This window comes from Symphodus melops (assembly GCF_947650265.1).
Source record: "Symphodus melops genome assembly, chromosome: 13".
NCBI classification, from domain to species: domain Eukaryota; kingdom Metazoa; phylum Chordata; class Actinopteri; order Labriformes; family Labridae; genus Symphodus; species Symphodus melops.
The window spans coordinates 20,633,899-20,647,770 of record NC_136703.1 but is presented as its reverse complement, the minus strand read 5'-3'; the positions used below and the strand labels follow the sequence as shown (position 1 = coordinate 20,647,770).

The following is a 13,872-nucleotide window of genomic DNA, read 5'->3' as shown; positions in this document are numbered from 1 at the left end:
CTTGCAGCTTTAGAAGAGATCGTCCCGAGAAGTAGACCTGCGTCAAGTTCTTTGGAAAGTTGAAGTAAAGAGCCCAGAGACCGTTAATTACCAAACAAGCTAATTCCACACTGGAAGACTGTACTTTCTTATCATATAATCCACGATGCGCAGTCCAGACGGACCCCGTCCCGAGGAGGACGGTGTTAGAGAGCTGCAGGACAGGCAGGGATCTGCGACACGCTGTCAAGCAGCTGAGATTGATTGAGAAAAAAAGCTTCAGTGACAGCTGTCAGCAGCCGAGCAGAGAGGGGCCAAACCGCTACAAGGACAAACACTCAACTCTACGCGTGTAATAAACATTACTGGTGTTTTTAATCTACTCCAAAGTGGATGCTGCATATTTCCATGGTGGGAAACACACCAAGTCCTCATAGTTTATTTCTCTTTAGCTCTATCTGAAGCAGCATCGCAGTCACAGCAAAAAAGTTAACAGTAAAACAAGTGTCTGCTCGTAAGAACAATACATCCAATATTTTTGGTTTGGTCAAGAAATAAATGGAGCTGATACTTCACAAGAACACGGAGACATGTTAACAGTACATTCGATTAATGTTCATGTAAATGCATATCGTAAAGCCTTTTACTCCCTTCCAGTGCGCTCATCGTCTTTTCTGCCAAAACCAATCCTCTTTTAGAAAAGCTTCCACGTCAAACGTCCCATTTTGCTCACTCCAGAAGCTTGTCAAGAAGGAAAAATAAATTCAGTCCGGCATCCAATCAAAGAGCAGCTTCAAAGAGCACTTTAATAATATCTGTCCCCCTGAATGAACTCTCCTGCAGATAAAGTGCTAAAACTGCTTCTAATAAGAGTGTGGGATGCGTCCGGCAGCAACAGCAGCAGCAGCAGTCCACTCTTGGCAGATCCCTCACATGCAAAGGTAGCGTCCTTCTATTGTCCTGGCTGTTCACAATTCTGCCGTCTATGTCTCTCTCCTCCTTTACCCCCTCTCTCTCTCTCTCTCTCTCTCTCTCTCTCTCTCCTCACTGCACACTTCTCCCTCCTGCCTGCCTCCCTCCCTCTCTCACTGCAGGTGGCGGCTCTTTGTCAGCGCCTGCTTCAGACGTCACCTCACACCCCTTATTACTCTGAGCTTCTACAGCTTCTGTATATCAGCCTCGTTAGGTTTCCTCCACCCTCCTCCTCCTCCTCCTCTTCATCCCTCTCACTCTGATGTATAAGTCAATCAGTTGAGAGGAGAAAAGTAGAAGAGACTGCAGGCATAGAGCCAATCAGCTTCTCTCCAGTTAACACCGCAAGGAGGCATACACTGGACTGAATCAGAGAGGGGATAAAAAAAAAAAAAAAGAGGTCCTTTGACGATCACCTGACAGGTTTATTGAGGCTGTAACATCGTGGCTCACATGTACAGAATAAAGAGGAGTGGATTCAGACCTGAAATTGGCACTCTAACTTCTTTACTGCAGTGGTCTCAGCTTCCACAAGTCACCAAAGCAACATGAGCTCATCCCCTGACATGCGTAGCGGTTAATATTTAAACAGCTCACTCCAGTGCGGAGTAAAACAAGCGAGGACAAAAAAAAGATAGAAAACTGAGTAAGAATGCATGGTGAACTCACTGCATTAAACATATTTGAATGTGGCCGAGGGTGTAAACTGGAGATGAATTTTGAAAAATGGGAGTCCATTTTTTTGAGTTGCAGTTACAGTCACCGGGCGCCATCCATCAACCTTGACGACAGGCTTTTGACAAGCGTAGAGAATAACAGAGAGGTGGTACAGAATGCTCAACTCAACAAAGTTATAAGACACAGCCAAAAGCTATAGTCTCAAACGTGTGTCTCTGTCACTTGGTGATGTAGTTATGTTAATTATAATATTGGGCTAAAAATATATAAAAAATTATGCCAAGTTCTACAAAAAAAAAAGTATAATTGTTTTTACTTTTTCTCTCAAATCTTTTAACCAGCACTGATGATTTATTATCCTTTTTTTTAATTTTATGCAAACGTCAGAGCATAAAAAGAAAGTGATGACAATACCTGGTGTAGCATACTGCTGATCTCTGGAGAAATCGATGCCAGCGCCAATCAGCGTCATGATCTTCTCGATCTGTGGACGGGAGCAGAAGAAAGAGATAAGGACCTGCAGAAGCAGTAAGAAGTCGCCTCCACCTCTCACCAGAAAAAAAAAAAAAAAAAAGTAAGAAATGTCCCGCACCTTAGATCACAAACAACATAGTGTTACACCCACCGCTCAAAAGGAAAATGGCAGTATACGTATAGGGTTCCTGTAGTGACAGCATGTAAGTTCACCACAGTTGACTGATGTCATCTCTTGACCACAGATGTACAGCCATTTCTTTTAGCTACTAGCTATAGGATTATTGCATCTGCAGTTAAGACCATAATGATTTGGAGACACCCAATAGTCCAAAATGATGCAAATGATAGAGAAGGTTTTTTCAGGAGTAAAGATAAGAAATAAAACAAACTGATGGATGCTTTCTATATATTTATAAGTTGTTAACTCTTTTAATACTGCCCTCATGTTTCATACAAGATAAACACACACAGAAGGTGTGAGGAGGAAGAACAATGACTCAACCAGAAAACATGCGCAACTTCCCATGTTTCATGCAATTATTTCATGCATCACTACATAATGCATGCGTTCACTTTCGGATTGACGTCTCCAAGCAAAGTCAATATTATCCATGTGTTGTGCACATGTTGACATATGCAGTCAGAATAATGTAATTTCATTATCCTGCATTTTTTTTGACCACAGTACTATGAAATCTAACTACATCTTACAACCAATCCAGTATGCTTGATTATTATGTGAAGAAAGTGAAAACATAGAGTGCTGCTGTCACACCTGTCTGGTTAAGTTACTCCAACTCTATCTCTTAAAGTCTTTTTGCTAATGTTTGCTCTTAAAGTTATTGTCTTGCCAATAGATAAAGCGCCATACTCCAGAAGCTCTTAAGCCCCCAGACAGGTTGTATATCCCTATAAATATAATTATATATGGCCATAAAGTGCCTTCAGGAGACTGATTTGTTAGGTTTCAGTCTGTGTGCGGATCTTTAGCAGTTACATGGTTTATAATTGGAAAAGAAATGTCAGTCAGAGGAGCAAAGACGGAAATCTAACTTTCAAGAACTGAATCAAACTAAATAAAGGTTTTAGACCTGCTTAGAGGAAGAAATGAATAATCACTGAGATTATGTCATTTCAAAGGGTTTTAGGAAACCTAAAATGATCCCATCTACTTCTACACAGAAATGCCCCAGAAGAGGACAGAGCCAAACCCCCAAAAGGATCAGGAGATGTTTAAATGAAGGTGGACGTCTTACGCTTTCAAAGGAATTAGATCTTCGTTGTTTTGTGGCGGAAGAAGACGTCGGTTTCTGCTAAAAGAAGATTCAGGGGTTTTTTTTCACTTCTTTCCACGTACCTAGGTACACTGTGTCAACTGTTTACCATGTCTGAAGAAACACTTTCCTCTAACGTCACACTGAGTACTCAATTCATAATGAAAAATAGCTGCACTGCTGTGTTCTAGACTGCAGGTTGTGTTTATGTGACAAATCATGATCAAATCAGAATTCCTCTTTTGATCAGAAACTGAACAGAAAAAAGGATAATGAAGGGATAATCAATTAACTGTTAGCAAACTTCATCCAACAATTAATGTTAGCTTTTAGCTCCAGCTAACATTAGCATTAGCAAGGAATGTTTGTCTTTTTCATTGTAACACAAAACTATCAAGTGGTAACGTTAGCATAAAGCCAATCTCTAGCTAACGGTAATGGTTGCTAAGGTTTCCTTTGTCTGAAGATAAATAATGGGTTACTTTGAAATGCTGCCTTATGTTCCACCAGATTTTAACCCTAGTCTTTTAAACTTCTTTTTAATAAACAAGCGGAGAAAAAACATTTTGTACATTTGTTAAACAAAGTCTAAGAAATGTTACCTTTGGTTGGTTTTTAGTCCTACAACTTAAACTCTGAAACACATTATGATGTCATGAGTGTAACTGAGCTTCTCATTAGCTTGACATTAGGAAAAAAAGAGTAAAGTCTCTAAAAAGTAGATCTGAATCTTGACAACTGTAAATAAAAAGGGGGAAAAAATCCATCGGCTGTGAGAGAGCCTGAAGATTACGAAATGCAGTAAGTAAAACACAGGATTCTTTTTTTTACCACTTTCTCTGTTAATCTTCAGGATGCCTGAGGGAGATACAAATCTTAATTCTATCCAAGGAAGGAAAGGTGTGAGACAAAGGGTAGCATCATGATAACATTAATTTAGTGATCCATCTGCCCAATGTTAACTGTTGATTGGAACACTGCATATTGACCAGATGGTAGATTAGTCACAATAGCTTGACAAATAACCTTAGTCTACCAGCGCCACATGTTCCCTACATCAGCCATTACACAGGAAAGTTGATGGTGAATTAGCAGCGTTTTTTGCTACCTGAGCAAAGACTTGGATGAGTCAGCGAAAAGGGTTCCAGTGTATAAGAGAGTCTTTGCATGCATCAGGGGTTTTATTGTTCTTAAGGGATAACAGAACTGGATTTATTCAAACGGAAAACAAACTTCACAGATTTGGAAGAGGTGTGTCAAAAACGCTATCTTAGAACTTGCAGTTCTGTGATAAAATCAAAAGTTTGGTATCAGGACAGGTAGTATTTGACTTTGTCAAACCGTCATCAGAGGTGGGAACAGAGGCGTCAGAGGAGAAGGACTGTATCAGCTGGCCAATGGGGAAGCGCAGCGCTATGTTTGACTTAATGTGTATGTGGAGTTCCCACGGTGCCATTCTTCCGCAATGCTGATGCGCATTGTAGCCTACTATTACTACTAAGTAGTAGGAGAGATGTGCAAGATTTAAAAAAAAAAAAAAAAAGGAACTTCTTTTCTTGGCTTTAAATTTACAACAAAAGCTCAGCATGCTGTGTTTATGTTGTTGTCATTACGGTCAACATTATTAGGCCTTAGCTGGATGGAGCCAATTAGTGAGCTGCAGATTAATATCAGTATTAATCAGGAGTCCAACATGTAAAATTAGAAGCACAACAGACCTGCTGTAGCTCTGTGATAATGAGGACAGGGCAGGTCTTTTACCTCATAAAGAGGCCGAGGTCTGTGCTGAAGGGAGGGTTATGGTCCAGAAAGGGAACAATAAGGAGCTGTGATCTCCATCTGACGAGTAATTCAGCTGCCAAGTTATTTCTTTAGTTCTCAGGAGACGAATCATGCCTATACCATTAAGGCAGAGACGGTTAATCTGTCCTCTGATTGCAGATTCTGTCACCTTTGGAGACCTTTCTGAAAGCCTCAATCTGCAGGGTATGAAACAATAAACAATAAGAGTGATATCTCTCTCTCTCTCAAGCCGCTGCCTGTTAAACAAAATGCTAGTATGCAAACGGATACTGGAACAAAAACACACACAGCTACATTCAGTCCTGGTGTATCAGCTTCACTTGTCCACCATAATGGAAAAGGGAATACTAGCCGCTCCAATGAGAATTTGAAGCAGCTACCGTGACAGGTAGGTGTGATATAGTGTTGGAGCTGGGTAAATATATCCTTATCAGGGAACAGGGACCAGTGATTTCCTCTAGGTAAAAACCCATCCACAACAACAGAGAACCTCTGAATTTCATGGTTGAGGACTAAGACGCTCACTGCCATAAGAATTAATAGGATGAAGAAAGAGAGGAATGTGTTTTTGTGCAGCAGGATGGAATCAATACAAAGAAGTGGAATGGAGAGGCGTCCATTGTGATAGGAACTCGCTATGAGAGAGGACATACAATGAGGAGGGGTCAGAAGTCAGCGTCGAAGGTGGAGGTCAACAGCTGAAGAGCTAGCAGTGATGAGGGATGGCCAGGGTAAGATTAAAGACACATGAGCCCATTTATCATGTTTCTCACAGCAGGACAGAAAAAACTCAAATTCTACTTTACTGTGATTTGGAAACAGAAAGTGTTTTTTGAATGTCCGCCTGGAGAATCTCTAACAATACAGATTTGAAAAGAGGGTTGCGGGAGAGCTAAAGGACGCCTGGCGCAGCTTGTAGAGGGTGAAACAAAAGGTTCCTGCAAGCGAGAGCGTGCCCAGACCACCGGCCTCAAATGGGCAGGCTGGCACGAGAACAAGGCTTGGATGAAAACTGTGGACGAGTGAATGGCATCAAGGGGGGACACAAGCACACAATCGTCCAGAGCGGGTGCCAAGATCTCAATGCTAAAGTGGGACAAAGCCCTGTCAGCAGCTCCATCAACATCCTCCTGAAATAGCCCAATGTCAACTCTGGTTTTTAAGGAACAGTGCAAGCTTCCATGCGACTTCAAAACTTTGCCAACTCATCTCCATAAAGGTGTAAAAAAAAAAAAAAAGGTGCGTTGAGTTTCTTTGTAGAAAGGACAACCCTTACCTCCAATGGATAAACCAGAGGAACATTAAGTAGTGGCTGCATGTTCCAGCCTCCTGTGGCTGTCCTGTGTGTTTCTCCTTGTTGGGATTAGAGAATAGATTTCCCCTGCTGCTTCCATCGGGCCGTGACACACACCCACAGTTCGGTTTGATCTCAGCAGGTCAAAGACATGAGACTTCTCAGTAACAAAAAAAAAAAAAAAAAAATGCTAGGCCACTTTTTCTCCTCACAGAAAATAAAAGCTACTCCAAATCCATGAGGAGAGCATTTACAAAAAGAAGAAGAAAGAAGTGCTGCATGAATTGCCTGTAGAGTTTGGGATACCACAGAGGATTAAGTTTTCAAAGAAAATACTCAAAAGTAGACGATAAAGCCAAGAAGAAGTGTGCGCTTTCTCTCCCAGTCTACTCTGCTGCATTTAGCAAATAAAGCAGCAAACTTCAATCATCAAACAGGCTTTACATGAAATATAATAGCCAGAGAATTTCTAGAAAGCATCAATTATTTTCCCATTCAATCCACTCAAGGTAGGTAGAAAAGATTAATGAGCCTCCAGTGGAGCTGTTGCCTGGAAGGGAATCAATACTCACAAAAGCTGGTTTCATAGTGGCAACCGGATCTGCGTAGTGCGAATCGAAAACAAAGTTGAAAGTGAAATGAGGCTGAGGATGGCGGCCCTCTCCTTCTGTCTGTCTTCAGCTCTCTCTCTCTCTCCTCCTACTCCTCCTCCTCCCATCTGTAGTGCTCAGTGCACTGCTGGCCCACACAATGTGCCTCCCGGATTGTCATCTTCAGTCTGATCCCGAGGACCACGACGGATCTTGCATTAGCATGCGCTTTACACACCAGCACACACCCCGGCACGTAGAGCACAAAACACACACACACACACACACACACACACACACACACAACCCTGGTCAGAGCTCCTTAAATGGAGAGATGCATAGGCCAAGACCTCATGCAAGTCAAATTGCGTTGTCTTTAAAGAAGGAGCAGAGTATCCAAGGCTGTGTGTGCAGGGACGAGTGTGTGTGGGAATATTTAGTGAACCAGTGAACAAAAAGAAAAAGATGTTTTTCAGAAGGGGTTTGTGTGTGTGTTGGGGGGGGGGGGGGGGGGGGGGGGGGGGGGGGGGGTCGGTAATGTCCTGGGACCTCTTGCCAAAGTGCTGTCACACATATCAGTAGATGTGACCTGCAAAGATGGCCGCCACAGCATCTCAGAAAGAGCAGCATTAAAAAAAAAGAAGAAGAAGAAGAAGAAAGCAGACGGAGAGTGAATAGAGCAGGGAGTGTTCAGTTTTCAGCGGACACTCCCGGCATCATTAAAGAGAGTGCAGTCTGGGTTACGCCCAATCAAACTTTAACTACTTTGCCCACACACTCCGCTCATTTGTTATGCACTTTACATCGACAGTGTGAATATTTCCATTTCAAGCAAGTGCAGGCTTTATTGGCTGAAAGGAAAAAGGGGGAGAAGAAAGATTCTGGGCTTTTTTTTTCTTCTTGTGGCTTTGAGCACAGAATCTGAATCACTATTCAAGTGAGAAGAAATGAGACCCCGAGTTCATTAATAATAACTAAGGCTGCTGAATTGGACAAAATAAATTGTTTTTCAATGGCGACAACAGCTTGAAGATTCCCATCAGGAGGCCGATAACGGCTTTAAACAAACACATCATTACAATCAGAACAGAAATCCTCATCTGATTTGGACAGAAAGAATCAAAGTTATACAACCACAGCAATGTGAAACACTGAGTGCACACTGCAAGCTGCAGTGGAGCTTACATTTTGTATATTGCAGCTTATAAATTATGGATTTATTCAAGCTGCCGTGTGTGAAGGCGGCAGCCTCACACACAAATATGGTCCGCACACAGTTTGACTGAGTGCATGACAAGAAACCTGCACATGGAGGAGATCTATGAGACGCCCCGACGAGGAAGAAACATGTTTTCCCTCCGTTCTGACATCCTGTGCAAACAGCATACATGTTCAAGGTCGAATGCATGCTAGTCCAAAACAATTTCCTTCGGAGGCCGACAGAGTGGAGAGTAAATAAAATCCACTCCCCTGTGATGAATGAATAATTAAGGATGAATTGTGATTGCCAGGAGCCTACGTGCAGATTTTAAATTAGCTTTAAGGCATTTAGATGAACTTGGAGCTGATCACTTCCCTTTAGTAACACATTCTGTAGCTCTGCATCCAGTAAATGAGCCTGAAGTGTATCTTTTTCTCAGACCCAATAATACAACCTGTTCTCCCGCCACATGGGAGGGCATGTTTGTGCAAGAGGACAGTTGTACCTTCTGTTTCCTCCTTTTCCTCCTGAAGCTGTTTTTTTTTCTTCCCCCTTTCACAACCAGATCAATTCTCAACCCAATCAGTTCACCTGTGCAGAAACACCGCAGGCAAGTCAGCAGAGGATTGTAAGTGGCTGCAGAGGGCTTCATGGATGAGCAGAGACCATCTATAACCAGGAAACATCCTCCTGCTGCGTGTTGGTCCTGTCACACTCCTCCTGAAGGCTACATCCCCCCGATACAGTCGTCGGAGGTGAGCGCTGTTCTTTAAACTGGATAATGAGACTGCACATCGCCCTGCCTGGGACCACCCACTCTGAGAGGGGGAATTAAAAGATTTAACAACTCCGCATGTTCCCATGTATAACCCCAACTCTACCTCACTGTTCTGCATCTCATCTAACATGAGTCAAGCCATGTCAAGTTTATTTATATAGCACATTTCATACAAGGCGTAGACTCAATTAAAAGTAAATGTTGTGCTTTTTACCCTTTAAGATGAGCAGTCAGGCTACTGCTAAAAAATAAAAATAAAAAAAAAATACTTTTTTGACATTGTGGTACATTTTGGGTTGGAAATTGTGTTAAAAGTAGACAGAGAAGGCTAAAAAAGATGAACTCATTGCAGATACTGTACGTGCATCATTCTGTTCAAACTAAATGTAACTTCAGTGATTTGTATACTCTCTTTAGATCCCGTCTGAGAGACAGAGTCAAATGAATAACATGTTGAAATGCCCCACTGGCTTTAAGACTAAGGCATTGTTTTTATTTCATTGTTTGTCCAGCAGGGAGCACTGACAAGTCGATTTTAGTTTTCAATGTAAAATAATCCACTTTGGAACATTATCTTTCACACACAAAAAAAGAAAGGATCTGTATGAAAGAATGTTTTCATCACATCCTCAAGTTAAAAAAAAAAAAAAGATTAACTATTATAGATTTTTTTTAAAAATTCCCAATATGTATCATTATTGGCCTCAAAGATCAATTGACAAGAATCAATAACAGGTAAATAAATAGGAAGAGTTATGGAGTTATAGATGAATGCATGTCTATGATTGATGGCTGAAGCTGGTTTACAGAACGTATGAAGAGTAGTTGAAACTGTTGAAGACGTATGACTGTGACTAAAGTCTGAGGTTCAGCGTCACAGCAAACTTCAGAGTGAGACAGTCTGTGGTATCGTACTAAATTTCACACAGTAATGGAACTCACTGACTGCATACAGAGAAGCTCAGTTTTTATCATTCTGTAGTCAAACAGCTTCTCCTTGACGGACTTTGAACAAACAATGAACTAAAGTGATGTTGTTGGTGTCTGAACAAGCTGAAGCAGATCAAGGCGAAAAACCTCCTTTGTACTTGTAAATGCTCACAGCTATAAAATTCCAAAGACAAGGTTACACCGACAGTATCCACAAGCGAATGAGTCATTCTGCCGAGGTGTGTGATTTGGCTTCAGGCTACAGAAGTGTTTTGAACTCTGTTGAGCCTCCGTAAGTGTTCTGGCACCCTCTGCCTTTGAGTGTTGACGGGGATTATTTCCAGACGGAACAAACGGCAGACTGTCGATTTGCTGTCAAACATAAACGCCCCTCACGAAGACCTTCACCTCCACAACCGTCTCATCAGTGTGCTGACATCAACACAACAGCTGGCATAGTTTGATGACTGCACAACATTGGTGTAAACCCCCCCCCCGCAAAAATGACTTAAAAATAAAAACAATTACAATAACAATCGAGTCACACTTTCATCGTAAAGACACAAACACTGGCTTATGAGTGAAAATATGTCAGATTTCACAACAGTGCATAGTAAGGAGGTTATAATAGGTTATCAACATTGTACCGCGATACAAAGCGCTGCAACAAAATCGCATTATTTAAGCGTTGTTTCGTCTCACACGTCGCTCAGGTTGGGAAAAGGGGCCTTAAAATGTCAGTATCCACCAGATAGAGCTCGTCAACAACCTATCAAAGTTTCATAGAGATACATTGGATTTCTTTAAGATACCCCACGCGGGATCACTACGTCCCCGAATCATACAGGAGAGGTTAGTGAGGCGAGCGAAGAAGTCTTTTCGATTCTGACCATCAGAATACAAACCGCTGGCCTCAAGCAGCCAAGTTATCGACCTTAAAGCCACGGTTATCTCAGCTCGATATCGCTGCTGTGATGGCCTCATGTAAAGCAACACTGGGCTCGCAACACGATCTCCTCCTCCTCCACTGAAGGGAGAGCATTAGCAGGGCTTATCTGAGCCCATGATTCGCTGGGCATCATAAATGTAAGTCATCTCTCATGGACTACCAGAGTCCACTGCGGTGTTGGAGAGCCGGAACAGTTGGTAGGGCTGCACGTAACGGAGCAGAACACTTCAAATGCAAAGGGCAAAAATGCTAAGACACTCATTGAGAAGCTTGGAGGACATCATTAATCCTGCTCACAATAAGAGGATTGTTATAGGATCATGCAGCGAGGGCAAAACAACTCTAAATACCTCTGCTCATTCATCGTTATCTGTCCTCTAATCGCATATAATATAGTGGTAGAAAATGTGTTCTCTTAGCGACGTGATTGTCCTCGTGTTTCTCAAGCAGCAGAGTCAAACAAAACAACATCTCTAGGAAGCTATTTTCCCTGGAATAAAATCCGTATTAATTCACTGATTTCTTTTTTGTGTATGATGTGTTTTTCTACAAACAGACTCAGGTTAGCTCTGAAGCCTTCGCTAAGGAACGAGACCGTACTGAAGTGAGACGGATCCGCAGCTTGTGGGTCCCGTCTGAATCTCAATGTCTAAATCTCCGTCTCCCTTGTCTTACTTCCTCGGCTTCTCAGCTGTTTTACCCCCCCCCCCCCCCGTCTTCTTGTCCTGGCTAATCTCATCTCTCTGTGGCTCTGCATAGCTTAGCTTTTCTGTTTTTTTTATATATATTTTTTTATCTACATCCAAGACAAAGCATTAAAGTGCTGAATGGAGGGATATATTTAGCTCTGAAAATCCATGCTTATGACAAACACAGGGCAGGATTGTACAATTTTTTTCACGTTGGCAATCACGTGGATCATTTTTGCAAAATGAATTCCTTAAAGAAGTCAAACTGAAAGTCTTTGGCACGTTCTCCATCACAGACTGGTGCTAGCTAGACTGTTTGTGTAGAAAGGAGGTAGAGCTCAAATTGCAGCGAGTCCCCCCCAGGACGAAAACATCACTCCAGTCAACAGAGATGTTCACCGTTGATGCTAAGGTCTTCATTCACCGCGTTGGAGTTGTTGACGTTAGCGTCTTGTTGTTTCAGCTCAAGAACAAGCTGACTGAGGCCACGAGAGGAACGCTAGACAATCAGACAGACATCAAGCTTGTATTCATTTTAGTCATGCTCTAAATCTGTGTTAAAAAAATATTGTAACACCACTCCAGCACAAACTCGTTCCACATATTTTTAAATGATTGCCTCCGAAAGGTTTTACCAATATAATTAATTCTTGTTGAACATGTTTTGTAAATGTTTTTGTAATGTGAATGAGTCTCAGTTTCTTTTCTGGTGTTGAATTTGACTTTTGTTTTCTATCCGACATTTTTCGTCTTCATTCAGATGTAACAGCTTGACAAACATTTTTGAAGGAAGACCACTTCACAATCCTCAGTACAGAACTGTAGTCCAAACAAAGGCTAAAGCACCCAAAAAGGGTACACACACCCAAACGCTTACCTCGTCCCATTCTGAGGTGAAAGAAGGAGACTTCTCCAGCCTCTTCTTGCCAGTGCTACAGTTAGAAACGGACTCGCTCCGGTTTCCCAATCCTCCGTCCTCCTCGCTAGGAGGCGACACGAGCAGGTCTGAGTCAGACTTGGAGAGGCTGCGTGCCAGCTTCAGGTCCCCAGGAGGACGCATCCGAACAGCAGCCCCAGCCCCTGAGGAGTCCCTGGGCTCCTTGTTCACAGTGGCATAAATCGCTTTTGGATCACAGTCCGTGAGGATGGCGGCCATGCTGGGACGGCTGGGTGTTGGTGCCGCTGCTCCCGTCTTTGCTTTTTCCTCCTTTGCTTTGGCAGGTTTCCTTGATTCTGGCGGTACACCTGGAAGTCTGAAGGGCTCCTCCTGGCAGTCGAAGACAGGCGAGGATCCGTGCAGGAGGCCGGTGAACTGCTCCGGGACACCTGCTCCCTGATCCAGGCTGAGCTGCGAGTTATCTACAGGAGGAGAGGCGAAAACAGAGCAAAGTCAGAGAAAAGTTTGGGGAGGAAAAAAAGTTTGCTCGCGCTTGAAAGTGGACCTCTGACTGAGGGGCAGATCCTTGCGGCGAGGCTAATAAGAAGCCTCCCACACAAGCCTCGAAACAGATCTGGGACTGTTTCCTACCAGGAGTGACGGAGAGAAAAACAAGGAGAGAGAAGAGAAGAAGAGTGAGGAGAATGCGTATGTTGGCTGGAGAAATATCTGAATTCCAAACCCAGCTTGCAGCCGTCTGACGACTCTCTGCTGGTGCCAGTGTTTTGTAACACTGCGCTAAAGCTTGTCATATTTGGAGCAAGCCTCATCTTACAGGCCCACTCCTCTGTTAGGTCCCTTTCTTACTAAAATGACACAGCATTAAGAGTTTCCCCCTAAGCTACTGACTAACACTAACATTACTGCCACCACCAACCACACACACACACACACACACACACACCAGAGTATTCACCAAAAAGTGACATAAAACACCACCAAGAGGAGTTAAACTTACATCAGCTGTCTTCTCCAACAATCACAACTCCTTAATGAGACCAAGCGGGCGAGAGCAATTAAAAACAATTAGATTCTCCTCCTCCCCTCTCCCCGGAGGAATTACTGCCACCTAAGCCTCTTTTCTGCAATCAAATCAGCGACGGGATGTCAGCGCCAACGCATCGTCTTCAGAAAATTCACATCAGCCCGTGTGGTCTGCTTCAGGCATCTTTCCTTCTGTGCCGCGCGGACTGCTGTGTCGTCGACTGCCGTGTGACCAGCAGCCCTCTGTGTTTTTTGCTGCCTTCTAATTCTAGACCCTAATGGGGCCTCAGGAATGGAAATTTGAATCACCCCCTATCCTCCAGCAAGCCAGACTCCT

General features: G+C 43.0%; 1 protein-coding gene across 7 annotated transcripts in view; it reads right to left on the bottom strand.

The window, feature by feature from the left end:
• LOC306833980 (ankyrin repeat and SAM domain-containing protein 1A) overlaps positions 1 to 13,872 on the bottom strand; it is a 67,799-nt gene that overhangs the window by 19,990 nt on the left and 33,937 nt on the right. For 5 of the 7 annotated variants that reach the window (XM_079359675.1, XM_079359674.1, XM_079359677.1 and 2 more), the window contains 3 exons: positions 12,492 to 12,973; positions 3,363 to 3,419; positions 2,044 to 2,113 (listed from right to left, as the gene is read on the bottom strand). In XM_079359675.1, coding sequence (XP_079215801.1) covers positions 2,044 to 2,113; positions 3,363 to 3,419; positions 12,492 to 12,973 — 609 coding nt within the window. The remainder of the gene's footprint in view (positions 1 to 2,043; positions 2,114 to 3,362; positions 3,420 to 12,491; positions 12,974 to 13,872) is intronic. The other 2 variants (XM_079359676.1, XM_079359680.1) reach the window with 1 other exon arrangement.